This window comes from Eriocheir sinensis, chromosome 4 (genome assembly GCF_024679095.1).
Source record: "Eriocheir sinensis breed Jianghai 21 chromosome 4, ASM2467909v1, whole genome shotgun sequence".
In the NCBI taxonomy this organism is placed as follows: domain Eukaryota; kingdom Metazoa; phylum Arthropoda; class Malacostraca; order Decapoda; family Varunidae; genus Eriocheir; species Eriocheir sinensis.
The window spans coordinates 8,711,158-8,729,721 of NC_066512.1; the positions used below are offsets into that span (position 1 = coordinate 8,711,158).

The 18,564-nt window shown below is 41.5% G+C and overlaps 1 protein-coding gene across 1 annotated transcript; it reads left to right on the forward strand.

The window, feature by feature from the left end:
• Positions 1-495: 495 nt before the first annotated feature.
• Positions 496-5,614, forward strand: LOC126982148 (uncharacterized; the record flags this gene model as incomplete). The annotated part of the gene is made up of 3 exons (XM_050833997.1): positions 496-703; positions 1,289-1,662; positions 5,585-5,614. Coding segments are annotated over 3 exons (612 nt in total), but the record flags the coding sequence as incomplete, so codon positions are not given.
• Positions 5,615-18,564: the final 12,950 nt, after the last annotated feature.

Consider the following 18,564-nt stretch of genomic DNA (forward strand, 5'->3'; position numbering starts at 1 on the left):
CAAATGTAAGATATTCCGGAGTTCAAGTAGTTGGTTTGAGAGGCTTTTATGTTGGTTTCATATGTGACGAGTCTATATAGGGGTCGAGGTTAGGTGTTTCTTGGCTTGCACCTGCCCGGCTCACCTGTTTTAGTGAATAAATGGCGGACAGATGTGGTGGATGTGACTGGAACTTAGTGAAGTTGGGGAGGCTGTTTGATAACAAAGAGAAAACTTTAGAGTTCTTGTACGGGCACAATTTGATGCGTCGCACTTATAAATGCCCAAAATGTGAGAGTGGGCTAGAAATTAAGGAAAATTTTGTGTTCAGGTGCGACCGGCAGCGTCGTGTTCAAAAGAAGAAACTTGTGGTTTAACGCTGCCGCTTCTTCCTGTCGGCAAGGAAGAACTCGTGATTCGGCGGGTCAAACTTGAGTGTCAGACAAATAATCTATGTGACATATTTGTAGAACCAGCGACAAAAAAAATGTCAAAATATGAGCGCGGGAAGTGCGTATTGACGCCAAGACAGTCATTGACAGGTTTTCCTTTTGTCGGGAAGTGGCTGTGGACTATTGCGTCAAGAACTCAGTCAAACTTGGTGACCAGGGCAAGACTGTGGAGGTGGATGAAGCCAAGTTTGACAAGCGAATATACAATCGTGGACGTGTCATAGAAGGCACGTGGGTAGTGGGAGGTGTGAAGAGAGGCTTTAGCAACATAGGTTAAGATTCGTTTTAGTACCGTGCTAGCATCTCATTACCTACCTTATGAAACATCAGTAGCCCTTCATATATCTTTTCTACAAACCTTCAACAGTTATGGAAACGCTTTGAAAATCCAATTCAAGGACTTTTTTTTTACTCTTGAAAATAGGGGATAATGTTTACGAAAGCGCGTCGCCTCCTCTGGCGGCGGCCGCGGAAACTCTGCAGCCGGTGTTGCGAGAAATACCTCCTCGCTGAGATAAATCACATATACATTTTTGGGGGTCGAGGGGGGCGCAGCCCCCCCGTTAGTAGGTCGTAAAGTTCGGTTGTAGTAGTTTAAATATGCTCCCCGACCCTAAACCCTCTGCGAGCTATTTTGCGGCTGCGGCGGCTGCAGCGTTGCCGCGGCCGCCGCCAGAGGAGGCGACACGCTTTCGTAAACATTATCCTCTATTTTCAAGATTAAAAAAAAAAAGTCCTTGAATTGGATTTTCAATGCGTTTCCATGACTATTGAATGTTTGTAGAAAAGATATATAAAGAGATAGTGATGTTTCATAAAGTGGATAATGAGATACTGGCACGGTACTAAAACGAATCTTTACCGCAACATATTTCTAGTGCCTGTCGTGAGCCGGGACAAGGAGACTCTCCTGCGAGTTATCAAAGACAACATTTTCCCGGTCACTCACATAGTTACAGACTGCAGGAGCAGCTATAATAACTTAATTGCCGAAGGCTACAGCCACTCCACAGTCAACCACTCATTGAACTTTGTGGATCATCAGAGTGGTACCCACACCCAAAATATAGAGCGGGAGTGGAGGGAAGTGAGGAGCAACATTCCCAGGTTCAGAAGGCGCACTCAACATTTCGCCAGCTATTTGGCCGAGTCCATGTTCAAGCGGACGTTCGCGGATGTTGGCGAGCGGTTCCACCATTTCCTTCTCCACGCTGTAAACATATTCCGCCCAGTAAAGGTATGGGTTTATCGTTTTAAGGGGGGGTCCCCCCCCCCCCGTTAGCTGTCAGGATATGTAGAGTTCGATTGTGGTAGTTTAAATATGCTCCCCCACCCAAAACGCCCGATTTCCCACGGGTCCCCCAAGATCGTTAGGGGAAGGGGATTAGGGCTTTTTCTTTAGTTTTAAATACTTGCGCCTTCATATTATGGTTATGGGACATGTATTTCGTCCCTTAACTATAATATGGAGGCGTAATATCGTGTTTTGGAGGCGTAGAGTGATTCTCCACAATTACTATCACATTTGCATTCTTCCCCACCACCTCTCCCTCGCTCTTGCTCCACGGCTCTGCCGAGAACACACACACACACACACACACTGCAACACGCCTCACTTAGATTAACTGTGAAGCTAAGTATTGGTTGCGAAGTAACGAAAACAAAAAAATGAGCGGTAAGAAAAAAAAATACCGCAATGGCCCCGCTGCAGTCACCTGGACATGACGCCAACCAAGCCGTCCACTCCGCCGCCAACCACCTTGACCAGCACCACCAACACTGGTAAAGCAGGAATCAGCCACTCACCTTACGTTTTGACGCCTCCATTCTGGTCTAGATCACCCGCTGCCCTTCACATGAACAACTCCCTGCCGCAGAATATGAAGGGAGAGCAAGGCAAAGTTTAATTAACGCTCACTGCAGAAAAGACACTCCCACGCGCCGGCAACCGCCACTGGAAATGAGACTGAAAATGGAGGAAAAAGATACGTTTTTGCCCACAGAGTTGCCTGTATTATAATTAATTTTTAATATCCGATACTCCATGTGCTTAACCGTTCAAGCGTTGTGTATTTTGAGTACACAAGACTTTCAAGGACAACCCAAGAAGGAAACTGTAACTGCATTTGGGTCAGTCAGTGAATTTAGTTGATATAATATTTCACGTCATGCTCTACTGGCATCCTAGCGAGCCACAAATGAAACAAGTCCAAGAGCTCAACAGTGGGTCTCACTCAGAAGTTCTGGTCGAGTTACAGCAAAGAGGCATCTGACATACCATTTCAAGAGTTTTGCTCGTATATTTATTTTCCCTCTCATTCATTCCCTGCTCCGTCTTTACCAGCCACCCATAAGCAGAGAGCAAGAGAGAGGAGGAGGGGGAGGAATCTGTGGCAGCCATGTTCACATGTTTCGTTTCGAAGCAAGTGTCAGTCGCTCCACCTTGTGACGTTACATGGTGGTTCATTTGAGAAAGTTATCGTTTGACGGCAGATTTATCAACCACACTCAGCAGACCTGCGCTCTTCTTACGGTCGAATGCTGGCTGGCTGCACTGCGAGCCTATTACATGAAGATACGAGGCTAATACGCAAGAACGATACGGCGCTGTTACCAGAAAGCGCTTTCGCAGTCGCAGCAGTCGCGATCGCCAGCACTTCCCCAATGCACACCCAAGAATGCTGCTCTCCCGCCCCGCACCGCCCCGCCCCCGGAGACACCGGGTTAAACAGACGACGCTCGACAGACTCTTTGGTGTAATCCCTCAACTCTTTCTTTACTGTCATTTTATTGCATATAAAATCATATGGTGTAACGATTGATACACTTAAGGTTTGAAGGAAACAGAGGAAGAGAAGGAAAACAAAATCACAAGGGCGAAAAAATAAAACAAGTCATCCAAACGTGTACACAGTAATGATGGTAACGGCAATAATAATGATAATACTACGACTATTACTACTACTATTGCTGCTACTACTACTTATGATACTACTTCTACTACTACTACTACTACTACTACTACTACTACTACTACTACTAATAATAATAATAATAATAATAATAATAATAATAATAAAATAAATCAATAAATAAAATTCATCGCTTACAGTTTCCAACGAAGTGCTTATTACCAAAAATCGATAATAATATCGAGCATCACAATATGAAACAAATAAAAATACAAATATAAAAATAATCCTGGAAGGGCAACAGACGCAGCACTGCGTTAAAGAAAGTATCCTCGCCTCCGCTTTGGCACTTAATGAGTCGCCGCGGGCCTGAAGGCGCGCCGGCGCTCGTCAAGCTGAACCTCCACGACTTTGTCGCGGGGACCAGTATTCACGAGAGAGCTGAGTCATGTCCATAGAACCAATAACAGTAGTATTAATATTATTTAAAAGTAACAGTAATGATAGTAATGGTATAATTACTGTGTAATTCACCCACGGCCTGCTCATGAGTTGGGCTCGCAATCTCCAGGAAATACCCTCCCGTCAGGAGAAAGCTCATTATATCTCGATCTCCTCGCACACAACCCATCCCCCTTGCTCAAGGGGGGAGAATAACCACTCCTTGTCAGTGGAAAAATTCCGGCCTGCCCAGGGCTCTAACCTTCGTCGGTCAGGCCGCGAAGCCTGGCAGCGCAGAGCTTTAACCGACTGAGCTAACATAATGTGTGTAATTCACCACGGCCTGATCACGAGTTGGACTCGCTTTCGCCAGCAGGTACCCTCACGACGTGAGCCAGTGCTCATTTTGTCGATCTCTCGGTACTGCCAGAACCTCACACACCACACACCCCATCACCCTTCCTCAAGGGGGGACAGTAACCACTCATAGTCAACGGAAATAATCCGGCCTGAGCGGGGCTCGAACAGCCGCTTGTTTTGCCCGTGAAGCCTTGCAGCGCGGCGCTCTAAACAATTGAGCTACCGGAGGTGTGTGTGTGTGTGTGTGTGTGTGTGTGTGTGTGTGTGTGTGTGTGTGTGTTATAAACATCTTTCGTTGCAGAGAACGTCTTTACTCAACTTGTAGGCCGTAAACACAAATACGGCAACGTTTCTCTCTCTCTCTCTCTCTCTCTCTCTCTCTCTCTCTCTCTCTCTCTCTCTCTCTCTCTCTCTCTCTCTCTCTCTCTCTCTCTCCAATTATTTCACACACACACACACACACACACACACACACACATACATACAGATACGGAGCCAGGACCGCACGAGCGTAAGCCCAGGCCCTGTAAAACTACAACTAGGTAAATACACACACACACACACACACACACACACACACACACACACACACACACCGCTCCGATAGCTCAGTCGGTAAAGCGCTGCGCTGCCAGGCTTCGCGGTGAGGCAGGCAGCGGTTCGTGCCCCGCTAATTAGGCCGAGTTTTTCCCGCTGAGTAGGAACGGTTACTATCCCCACTTGAGCAAGGGGGATGGGGTGTGTGGTGTGTGAGGTCCTGGCAGAACCAAAGATCGACTAAAGAGTCTTGCTCACATCGGTCAGAGTTCTTCCTGGCGATTGAGTCCAACTCGTGATCAGGCCGTGGTGAAATATATACACACACACACACACACACACACATACACACACACACAGATGCATCCATGTTCATATGCTCGCTCGTTCGCTCGGTCACTCACTAACTCATCACTCTCTCTCCCTGGCTTCTAACAATTGGTTCCGGTCTACATGCGGCCTCATTTTAATTTCCGCCTCTTTGTTGTCGCTGTTGCTTTCATTTGTCATCCTATTCACTGTGCTTCATTGTTTTCCTTGCCTTGTTGAAACATTTATTTTTTCTTATATCCAATTTGTTGTTCGTGTTTTCTTCCATGCTGTCCTCTCTTCCCCCTTTACTTCTCACTCCATATTATCATCTACCTACCCTTCTCGTTGATGCCTTTTCATAATACTTATTCTTTTTCTCTTATATGTATTTTTTTACGTGCAGTTTTAAGGTTTTCCTTCTTTTATGGTTAAGAATTTCTTCTTCTTTTTCGGCCATTGTTTTTTGGTTTTACATTTCTATAATCTCTTTCATGCCTTCCAAAGTTTCCTTTCAAGTCTTCTTTATATATTTCTTTATAGTTTTCTTTTTTTCTGTACTGTATTGATCCCATTTTACTTTTCTTCTATTAGCTTTTACATGGTTTCTTCGCCTTCTACTGAGTTACTTTACTACCGACATTTCTATTATATCATTCTCGTAAGATTTCTCATACATTTTCATTTCGCGATCTTTTTTCGTAAAAGAATATCTAATTATGAGTTTATAGTCCGTTTTCAGACGCTCCGTCTTCATCTACGCATCCCATCTTTCCAAAATTATTCCTTAATATATCCTCCAATCTGCCTCTTAATTCGTACTTGTAGGCATGCTTGTGTATCTAAATCTGTCTGTATTTTTTTCAGCCGGTATATGCTAATCTGTATGTTTCTGAATCGGTCTCCTTTTTATCTCTCTCTCTAGCTGGCTGCGTTGCCTCTGAATGTGTATTTTATCTCTAATTTATCTCTTTATTTTGTCTATACTAGTTTTCCTTTGTCTAAATCTTTTCTTTCTTGTCTACCCGTCTGGCTCTGCTCCTCTATCAATATCGGTTTCAATAATCTCTCTCTCTTCTCTCTCTCTCTCTCTCTCTCTCTCTCTCTCTCTCTCTCTCTCTCTCTCTCTCTCTCTCTCTCTCTCTCTCTCTCTCTCTCTCTCTCTCTCTCTCTCTCTCTCTCTCTCTCTAATTCTCTCTTCACTCGGATCACTCCCCCTTGCTAAGCCTGTTACTTGTGCAAGAGATACGGACTGAGAAGTAAACTTTTTTTCCTGTCTGTCAGGGAGGGAGGATAAAAATATTAAAAAAAGCAAAGATTATATTGCGTGATGTTCTGAGACAAATGAATAATAAAAAAAAACAGCAATGTGTACATATCAGACTTAGGCGTGAATGGAGCTGGGTTACTCTTTATGTTGGCGGCGGGTTCGAATCTTAGATAGAAAAATGAAAACGGGTGCGGTGTGAGAGCATGACAAAGGCTGCGGCCAGTGTGTGGAGAGAGAGAGAGAGAGAGAGAGAGAGAGCACTGGTTACTAGATCCTGCTGCTGCTGCTGGTGCTGCTGCTGCTGCTGCTGCTGCTGCTCTCTCTCTCTCTCTCTCTCTCTCTCTCTCTCTCTCTCTCTCTCTCTCTCTCTCTCTCTCTCCTTCAACATAACATATTGAATTGGTCGGCACTTTTCAATATTCTCGACAGAGAGAAATGTTGTTTCAGCGCTAAATGACTTCAAAGCATTTTTTCGTCACGCTTTGTGGCCCAATACTGTTATGTCGCGCTTATTATGGAGGACAATTAATTGTGCGTTTGTGTTTGTTATTTGTCTCATATTCTTACCCAGACCCTCCTTTACTCTATCTTTCTTTGTTTTCCCCATTCTTCTTCCTCCGTCAGCTCTTAATATTCTAATGTTCTGTGCAGTGGTTAGCGTCCCTGACAACGAACCTGAGGGCTTTGGTTCGAATCCCAGCCTGGGCAGTCGGTGTGCTGCCCAGCTGTCCATCCTTGCTTTCAGGATGGTCAATAAATAGGTACCTGGGGAAAACTGGGGAAGGAAAACTGTGGTAACGTGGGTGTTACATTGGCACTGTGTCCTGTTTAAGGATTTTTCTCCCGTCACAGGCTCAGGGGACAACGAAAGGGAGATGAGCACCGCCGCCACATGCAGCAATAGCATATGCTTCAAACTTTGCCTTACTTCAATTGTCTCTTCTTTTGTCGTCACCCAGGCTACTTGCCCCCTCCCTATATTCCAAAACATTTCCTTCCTCCCTCCTTAGTTCCATTTCAAATATTTCTTACTCCCTCATCACTTTCCTTTCTGCTCTCTATATCCGCTTTCAACTTTCACATCGTCTGCCTTCCCTTATTCCTCGATCTTCCTTCTCATCTCTTCCTAAACTACTGAGCACGCATCTCTATAGTTCCAGTCTACTCTTTCATGCAATTCACTTCCCATTCTGATCACTCTTCAGCCCAGATACTACCATCCAATATTTTTTTTTAATGCTGATTTCTCTCTCTCTCTCTCTCTCTCTCTCTCTCTCTCTCTCTCTCTCTCTCTCTCTCTCTCTCTCTCTCTCTCTCTCTCTCTCTCTCTCTCTCACACACACACACACACACACACACACACACACACACACACACAGACACACACACACAGAGAGAGAGAGAGAGAGAGAGAGAGAGAGAGAGAGAGAGAGCATTTAACACGAATTTTAATTTTTCTTTGAACATTCTCTCCCCTCTGCATTTTCTGTTTACAAAAATCTAAGCAAATATGTTGAAAAAAGAAATGGTCCACCTTTTGTTTCCTTTGCCAGCAGGGTTACGGAAAAAAAAGTTATGTTTGTGCACTGAGTTTACCGCCGAGATGAGACGAGACACGAGAACTAGAACAAAGAAAAACAACACAAGGAATGAATACTAATGTGTGCATGCTTTTTTTTCAAACTCTGGCCTTACTCTTACATGTATACTACTTGCGTTATTTATAAGTTTGCAGGTCTTTGACGTGATGTGTATATTTATGTGAGCCTTGTTGCGAGTCCCAAATTTCTAGCACTGCTTCAACTCGACACGTAAGGAAAACATAAGAAAAAAATATTTTCAAAACTTTTTATCCATATGTTGTTCATATTTGCGCTGTATTTATGTCTACTTGTCTGTTCAAGTGTAATGGGTGAAGGTACCATTCAGACTGATGAAAAAATGCTTAACGATAACCAGGAAGTGTACTTTTTTTTTTTTTTACATAAAAGGAGACAGTTCAAGGGCGTGAAAAAAAAATAACAACAAAAAAAAGCCCGCTACTTACTGCTCCTGAATAGAATACAGAGGAGTGGCCAAAAAGAGAGGTCAATTTCGGGAGGAGAGGTGTCCAGATGCCCTCCTCTTGAAAGAGTTCAAGTCGTAGGCAGGAGGAAATACAGATGAAGGAAGATAGTTCCAGAGTTTACCAGCGTGAGGGATGAAAGAGTGAAGATAGTGGTTAACTCTTGCATAAGGGGTTTGGAGAGTATAGGGATGAGCTTGATTAGAAAGCCGTGTGAGGCGAGGCCGCGGGAGGGCGGGGAGGCATGCAGTTAGCAAATTCAGTAGAGCTGTCAGCGTGAAAATATCTCGATAGAAGATAGAAATTGAGGCAACTTCGCGACGGAATTCAAGAGGTAGGAGACTATCAGTAAGAGGAGGAGAGCTGATAAGACGAAGAGCCTTAAATTCCACTCTGTCCAATAGAGCTGAGTGAGTGGAGCCCCCCCACACGTGAGATGCATACTCCATACAAGGGCGGACAAGGCCCCTGTATATAGATAGCAACTGTGCGGGGGAGAAGAACTGGCGGAGACGATACAGAACGCCCAACGTCGAGAAAGCTGATTTAGTGAAAGAGGAGATGTGAAGTTTCCAGTTAAGATTTTGAGTTAAGGATAGACCGAGGATATTTAGCGTTGAAGAAGGTGACAGCTGAGTTTTGTCGAGGAATAGGGGATAAATGTTTGGAAGATTGTGTCGAATTGATAGGTGGAGAAATTGAGTTTTTGAGGCATTGAAGGACACAAGGTTTCTTCTACCCCAATCGGAAATGATAGCAAGGTCTGAGGTTAAGCGTTCCGCAGCCTACAGTCTAGAGTCATGTACTTCCTGTTGGGATGGTCCTCTATCGAAAGAAATTGAATAATGCATAGTGGAATCGTCGGCGTATGAATGGACAGGACAGTTTGTTATGGAAAGAAGATCATTGATGAGTAACAGGAAGAGAGTGGGTGATAGGACAGATCCCTGTGGAACACCACTGTTAATAGATTAAAGGGAAGAACAGTGACCGTCTACCACCACAGAGATAGAACGGCAGGAAAGGAAACTGGAGATAAAGGAACAGAGAGAGGGATAGAATCCGAAAGAGGGCACTTTAGAAAGCAAAGACTTGTTGCAGACTCTATCGAAAGCTTTCAATATGTCTAGCGCAACAGAGAAAGTTTCACCGAAACGGCTAAGAGAGGATGACCAAGAGTCAGTTAAGAGAGCAAATAGATCGCATGTAGAACGCCCCTTGCGGAACCCATACTGGCGATCAGATATTAGGTTAGAAGTGGAAAGGTGCTTTCGAATCTTCCGGTTAAGGATTGATTCAAAAGCTTTAGATAGACAAGATAGTAAAGCTATAAGGCGGTAGTTTGAGGGATTGGAACGGTCACCCTTCTTAGGCACAGGCTGTACGAAGGCGTACTTTCAGCAGGAAGGAAAGGTAGATGTTGATAGGCAGAGACGAAAGAGTTTGACCAGGCCGGGTGTCCGCACGGAAACACAGTTTTTAAGGACAATAGGAGGCACTCCATCAAGTCCATAAGCTTTCTGAGAGTTGAGGCCAGAGAGGGCATATGAAACATCATTCTTAAAAATCATATTAACAGGCATAAAGAAGTCAGAGGGAGGGGGGTGGTGAATAGGAGGAAAATGCCCAGTATCATTCAGGGTGGAGTTCGTACAGAAAGTTTGAGCGAAGAGTTCAGCCTTAGAGATAGATGAGACGGCGGTGCTGCCGTCAGGGTTAAGGAGAGGAGGGAGAGAGGAAGTAGTGAAATTGGAGGAGAAATTTTTGGTTAGGTGCCAGAAGTCACGGGAAGAATTAGAAAAAGCAAGGTTTTGACATTTTCTATTTATGAAAGAGCTTTTAGTATGTTTAAGAATAGATTTGGCACGGTTCCGGGCAGAAATATAGAGATCATGGTTAGCAGGAGTGCGAAGGCTCTGGTACCTTTTGTTAGCTGGCTCTCTATCTTTAAGAGCACGAGAATAAGCATGTTTAAACCAAGGTTTTTTAGCATGAGGAGTAGAGAAAGAACGTGGAATGTATGCCTCCATTCCAGGGACAATCACCTCTGTGATGCGCTTGGCACACACAGAGGGGTTTCTCTCCTGGAAGCAGTAATCATTCCACGGAAAATCGGAAAAGTACATCCTCAGGTCGTCCCACCAAGCTGAAGCAAAATGCCAGAATCATCGCCTCTTCGGTGGGTCCAGAGGATGTACAGGAGCAATGACATCTCAAGTAATGGACGGCGGACTCTTTTGATATTGCGGCGCCCTTGTCATTAAGCAGCGAATTTTTGAAAATGAACCGCTTTGGTGCGAATCGCCATAACACCCTTATTTCTGGGGCTATAAAAGTGTTTTTGGTATCAATCGACGGCAAAATGAAAGGGCTATATTTTATAATAAGCGACCAGGCTCCAAAACCTACTCGAAAGGGTAAAAAATTGAATAAATTTGCAAATAACGGGTCTGAAAAAAAACTATTTGTGAGTTCCCAACCTTGAAACCCACTCTGTTTTGAGAATGTCAAAAAACATATTGAACAAATACTTTAGCCCTACCACTGTGGTTTCCAATATGATACTTAACATATCCCTAATCCCAGTGGTTTTGTCGCTAGAGCTCGAAACGTAAACCGTTTTGAGAGCGATTTTTGACGAACTCCAGACACTTTGCCGTATTTGTCTAGTGTGGCATTGCCATTGCCTCTAGAAAGCTGTAATTTGGCATGTAGCCCCTCTTGGCAATGTAGTTTGACCAGCCTGTTTTTCGGCCCTTTTGCCGCGATTTGGACACGTCCTAATTTTTTGCTTATTTATATAGTGCTTCCCCATTTGTTTCTGAATATCAGTCTGTATTAATAGAGCTTTCATTTGCCACCAAGCACGCCATCCTAGCTTCAGTAGTTTTTGCTCGAGCTTGACCAGAATTCGCGACGAAAATTCACCGAATCTGACTCATTTCACGCGCCGCGACGAAAAAACCTTCCTGACGTCACAAAACTTAATATATCTGCATAAAATTTCATATATGAACACTTCAATATGTTGACTATCTTGTATTAAAATAATTTTAAGATATCTATATAAAAAGTTACTTTTTTTTATATAATCATATTACTATATAAATCAATCTACATTAAGCGCCTTATTATACATGTTATTTTGTTTTATTTTATTTAGTATTCAACCCAATTTCTCCCATTTATGAATAATACATTTAATTTGCTTTCTTTTGATACCAAATATGTGTGTATATATATATATATATATATATATATATATATATATATATATATATATATATATATATATATATATATATTTATTACAAGATAGTCCACATATTGAAGTGTTCATATATGAATTTTATGCAGATATATTAATTTTGTATGTCAGGAAGGTTTTTCGCGTGAAATGAGTCAGATTCGGCGAATTTTCGCGAATTTGGTCAAGTCGAGCAAAAACTGCTGAAACTAAAAAAACAGATTGGAAAGCACTAAATAAATAATAAAGTTAAAAGCAAAAAACTAGGACGTGTCCAAATCTCGGCTAAAGGGCCGAAAAACTGGCTATTTTGTGACGGCTCGACGACAAACTTGGAATCGAGCTATCACCAACTCCTTCGAGCTGGTCAAACTACGTTGCCAAGAGGGGCTACATGCCAAATTACAGCCTTCTAGAGGCAATAGCACAAAACAATAGACAAAAACGGCAAAGTGTCTGGAGTTCGTCAACATCGCTCTCAAAAGGGTTTACGTTTCGAGCTCTAGCGACGAAACTACTTGGAGTAGGGAAATAATATGCATCATATTAGAAAGCACATTGGTAGGGCTAAAGTATATGTTAAATAAGTTTTTTTTAAATGTAAAAAAAAGATTAGTGGGTTTCAAGGTTGGGAACTCAAATATATATATATATATTTTTTTTTCAGGAAGGAACACTTAAGGCTGAGAAACGTTAGGGAAGACTGAGGTTGTGTTTGACATAATGTATAGCGAAAAGAAAAGGTAAGTTACGGGAGTGGGCACAAGAAAAGGGAAAACGATGGGTGCAGCAAAGAAGGTAGGTAAAAAAGAGCAGGGAGGAAGGAAGTGAAAGATTTGAAGCTGCGTAAAGAAGGTGAAAAATGTTTCCTAGGAGGAAGCGAGAGGGGGAAGAAAGGAGGGTGGGAGGGAGAGATTGAAATGTATAAGGAGTCTGATGAAAGCAAGGGACGAGATCAAAGTTATGATTTCAAGTAAGCAATTTTCCTCCACCTTTGATATTTAAAGAAAAAAAAAAGCTGCGAAATACAACTTATTTACAGCCTCTTCATAATAACTTATACAGACACGGAAAAAGACTAGCTCATGAACCATTGCCTTAGCAGACCTTAACGTGTCCTTCACCCGTGACCGTGTTCATCAGCTGTTTGTGTTATCTGTCTACGTGTACCGTTTTGTCTGTAAAGTGTTTTGTGTTTTCTTCTAAGAGGTTATCGTCTCTCTCTCTCTCTCTCTCTCTCTCTCTCTCTCTCTCTCTCTCTCTCTCTCTCTCTCTCTCTCTCTCTCTCTCTCTCTCTCTCTCTCAATTCCCTTCTTTAACTGGGGCCATTTCTATCTCTGCATCCTTTCAAGTACTTCCTTCCCTCAAATCCGTTTCCAGAAAGTGGCCTTTTCCTCCTCCTCCTCCTCCGCTTCCTCTTTCTCTTACATTGTATCTTCCTCTTCCTATTAGTCCTCCCATTATTTTATTCCTTTTTTCTTCTTTCTTCTTTCTTTCTTCTTTTTTTCTCATTTCTTCCCTTATTTCTTATTTTCCCATTTCTTTCCTCACGTTCTCCTCTGTCCTTCGCTTCACCCTTGCAGCGGCGAATTCTTATGATCGAGTCAGGCACAGCTAATTAAGACACTCGAGGTGCAGAGCTCCTGGAAGGGCTACGCCACACTCTTCCTTCCTCCACCCTCCTCTCCCCTCCCACTCCTCCTTCTCCCTCTTCTCAGTTGTGGTGGAGGAACTGGCGGTGGTGGTGATTTTTCAGGCATTATTTTTTTCGAAATGGGCCGGAGGTAAACAGGTGTATCATTTTATTAACCAAGCTAATGTAATTATGAAGAAAAAGGTATATCCTATATAGAAAGGTATAATGCAGGACACAAGAATATATATATATATATATATATATATATATATATATATATATATATATATATATATATATATATATATATATATATATATATATATATATATATATATGTATATATAATCAGGTACAAATGTTTTTGCCTGGTGTGAAGAGGCACCAAAACAGAAAAAGACGAAAATCATGATCAACAAATATGTATTCATGATTTTAGAATAATGTATAAATAAACAATAAGCATTTCCTTCCTTCTTCACTTACTCACACACACACACACACACACACACATACACACACAGTAAGTAATTAATTTTATTGACCACAATTTACAGTATAGCTATCGGATTAATTGATGTATACAATTATGGTCCATAATCTAAACACTTCAAGTGGAAACCTTAAATGAAATAAACGTAAAAATTGAAAGTCTTAAAATTTTAGTATAAGTGTAGCGTCACCATCTACTCTGGGAAATATATCCATTTTGAGAAAATAAACCTTTGAACATAATTTAGAAGCTAGAACAAGTGAATGCAAACTATATCACTGACACAAGAAACATAAATAATATAACAACATTAACTACCCTATTTTAAATCGACAAAAAGAAAAGGGCATAAAAGACAAATTTAATCAAATCTGACATGAAACGGTGTAAAAACTAAAACTTAGTAAATTCAACTTAAAATGCAAAAAAAGCAAGCAAGGTAATATAAATTAAGAATCGTTGCGGTAACAAGGACATGAACTAAGATAGTAAAACTGAAACAAAAACTGAAACAAAACTGAAACAAAAACACGGAAAGTAAGGTAGAACAATAGAAGCTTAAGAGTGTAAAAGGCAAACCTAAAAGCTCACTAAATGATATAATGTAAGCATGTGACACTAAATGCATATATACTATATTGACTCCGTATCCTTGACGGGTGTCGGGAAGGCTTTGCCGCTTTGTCGCAACAGCTCGCTGGATAGGCGGGCAACACGTGACTCGCGCATAGTCGGTTAGTAAGTAACGAACACCCAGTGCTTTAAGTAAGTAGTACCCCGCGCTACCCTTCTTTGCTGTCGCTGATATTGTTTTATTGTTATTGTTTCTTGCTTCTAATTCAGCGGTTCTTTTCCTGGGGGGTCGTGATTTCCTGGGAACGAGGTGAGTTGTTTTGAGGAATATTGGATTTTATTCGTATGGTGTAAAGTTTTCTGCATGTTATACCGTATCTATAACTTCTGTAACAAATTGTAAATAGAAAGAGTTTTACAATCTGTAATAACTTGCTAATAAGCCAATGAAGTAGTCAAGACAAATACATTAAAAATTTACAGTGTACACTAGCTTATAATTTTTCATTTAGTTAAACCAAGCAATTAATTTGTATTCATGAACATTAGGCTATTATTTAGCAGTTATGAATAATATGCTATTAATTTGAATTCATGAATATTAGGCTATTATTTTGCATTTAGAAATATCAAGCAATCATTTTGCATTTACGAATACACAGCTACTATTTTTCTATTTAGGAGACTAGGCTATTGTTTTACATTTACGAAATTAGTAGGCTATTATGCATTTAGGAATACTAAACCATTATTTTGCATTTAGGAATCTAGGCTATTATTTTGCATTTAGGAATATTAAGCTATTATTTTCCATTTAGGAATACTAGGCTGTTATTTTGCATTTACGAGTACTAAGCTATTATTTTGCATTTAAGAATACTAAGCGGTTCTTTTGCATTCATGAAACTAGGCTATTATTTTGCATTTACGAATACGAAGTTATTATTATGAATTTAAGAAAACTAGGCTATTATTTTGCAGTAACTTTTTTTTCCTGAGAAATAATTCTCTCTCTCTCTCTCTCTCTCTCTCTCTCTCTCTCTCTCTCTCTCTCTCTCTCCACTTCAGGAATTCCACCTACAACACTTGTTTCCTCACATCCTTGAAAAAAAAAAATTCCACCATCTCTTTTATAAATTTTTCGTGGACTTATGAATGGATAATGTATTACAGATAGCTATTCAGAACTGGTGTCTAATATAAGTAACAGGGAGCATGAAAGTGGATAAGAGGTAAGGATAATAAGTAAAAAAATAAAAAAGTATATATATATATATATATATATATATATATATATATATATATATATATATATATATATATATATATATATCAATGCACTCGCCGCAAAAGAAATCGGTCCGGAGATGCATTAGGCTAATGTTTTTTTTAGTATGGCTACACTCTCTCTCTCTCTCTCTCTCTCTCTCTCTCTCTCTCAAGCAAGTGTGGCTTTAAAAAGCAGAAACTGAGCGGGCTGAAGAGATGTTAGTGTTGTGTTTTAGCGGTGCTTCATTTGTTCATGCGCAATACCAGCGGGGGACTACATGAAAAATTTGGTGAGGCTAAGTAAAAAAAAAAAAAAAAAAAAATTTAGGATTTTTTTTTTTTTTTTGCCTGCCTAATATTTAGGCGACACCTGTCATGGATACGAAGTCTATGATACTATATTGAAAAAATACTAATATACCGTCAATATCTTGTACACAATGCGATCCACGGAGAAATTAGAGTCGTGAGCCACAAGCTGTGCCCAGATGTGAAACCGCAACGACGCCGCCACACGTCCGCCGTCGTGGGGCACACCTCTGTCACGTTCTGCTACGTCTGCACGGCGCCACACGGGCAAAGTCTCTCCTCCACGGGCAGCCGGTCACGCCCGCGACGGTTCCAACGCCCAGTCTCTATGGCAAGGTTGTGGCCACACACTCGGAATTGACTAAAGGCTATTCAGTATAGTTAATTAAATACACATTTCTTGGTATAGAGTTCATGTGTGCTGAGGTCCGGGTTCAGCCACCTGTACGAGCTGGGTTGTGATGCCGTGGATATGGCGACGGAGTACTGGAGCGCTTCCCTAGCGAGGGCAACATCATCGGTGATTCGGGATACTAAATCTTGCACCAGTCTACTAGTGGGACTTTCTGTCTGGAAGGTGAAGGCAATGGCGTGGACCAGCGGGTCATCCAGCATGCCTCGCCTTGCCTCCCACATACATCGAAAATATTTTCTCTGCTGGCGCCGTACCATGGCGAGAAGAGGGACATAAGCTGTTTCTATATAGCACATATCATTGCATGTCGTCATCCTCACCTCGAGCAATGTTTTCAGACCCATATTGAACAGCTTAATTACCGGCCTAAGGTCAGCTGCCATCCATGACTCACATGCATACATTATGGAACTTGTTCATGCAGCATCAAAAATGCGTTTCTTGGCATAAAACGGGATGTCTCTGTTCTTTTTGATAAAGAATATAAATTTAAGAAGATCACATGTTTTTAAAGCGTGCGTGTTCCACGACAGCCGAAGACGGGTTGCCATCGCTAGTGAAAGCACTTCCGATATATACATAAGTATCACACCACTTTACACTAAAACACACACACACACACACACACACACACACACACAACTGGCTGTGGTAGCGAGCAGACGTCTCTAAACCAACCGCTCCTGGAAGTAAAACAATCATGGACTCTAAAAAGTTCTACTGGACTCTCATAATCAAGCCTTCCGTAGTGCTATGGACATAGTGGTGGACCAGTTTAAATCAAGAATTACACCCATGGAAAAGAAGATAAGTGACCTTACTGTAAGCCTAGAATTTTCTTAGGCTGAGATATCGGACCTCAAAGGTGAAGTCAAAACGCTTCGGAAGTCAGAGATTGAGAGCAACACCGTAATTGAAGGACTCAAGACTCGTATAGAAGACTTAGTGCAGCGAATGAATTACCAGATAGATTACAGCCGTAGAAACAACATACGTATCAATGGCCTTAAGGAACTACCCAACGGAGAAACTTGGGAACAAACTGCTACTCAAGTATCAACTCTGCTTCAAGATCAGCTTCAATTACCGAACATGAAAATTGAACGTGTCACAGGGTTGGGCCAGTTGGACACTTTACTCCACGAACAGTTGTTGCCAGTTTCGAACACTTCGCAGACCGTGAAACAGTGATTCGGAATGCCAGGAAGTTAAAAAGGCACTGGAATATACTGTATATTAATGAAGATTTGTGTGCTACGTCTCAAGAGATTGTCAAGAGTCAACTCCCACGGATGAAGCAAGCACGATCGGAAGAGAAAATAGCATATTTCAAGCATACAAGACTTGTTATCAAAGAGCGAACGAGTGGACCCCTCCCTACGGTAGTTGGCGCGCCACCTGTTGTTGGGGGCGAGTCGACATAAGCCTCTCCTGCTGTTGGTGCACCAGATGGAAGTGAACCTTCGCGGGAAGGTGGTCGTCTGGCGGGTGCTAATGGAGCCTCTGCTGGTTATAGTCTTGGATAATGAAGCTTAAATTTAGAAACTACTGGATAATGATCACTGATATGTTTTTATTATAGAATTATTTACATTTAACTCAATATTTGACGTCTCTGATGCTGCGACCCGTGGCGGTGGTGGCGATGTGACCGGCAACGACGTAGCTGATGTCGTAGAAGGAATTACGGAGGCAAGTGGGGAGAGTGGTACTTCTCAACGCAAACCCAACCGAAAGGACCTCAGAGAACGCAGGAAAAAATAGACAAGAATTATAAGTCATGGTCATCTACACACTACGTATAGTATTTACAATGCCTTTATCAGTACACTCCTTTGAATCTCCATTTAATTCTTTAGATGATTACAATCTTCATAAACGCTTTACTCACGACCGTCCACGTTTCCCAGATCTCTCATTTAACCCTATTGATTCATTCGAAGACAAATATGACTGAGTTAAACGTGAATAAGTTTTGTGTACTTTCAACATGTCATAATATCCCCAAGACAGATTATGTATTTTTGGATTCTCTATTCTCACACGACGAGGTGAATATATTTACATTATTGAATATGAACGTACGGTCTATACCCACTAATTTACAGTTTTTTTGTAGACTGTTTTAGTTACTACAGGTGTAACACCTGATATATTAGGATTTAACGAAACTAGACTTGACCATGACCTTGTCAATTTATATCAACTACCAGGATATAACTTGTTTACTAAATGTAGAAATAGATACGGTGGAGGTGTAGCCATTTATATTTCTAATGAGCACCATTCTAGTATAA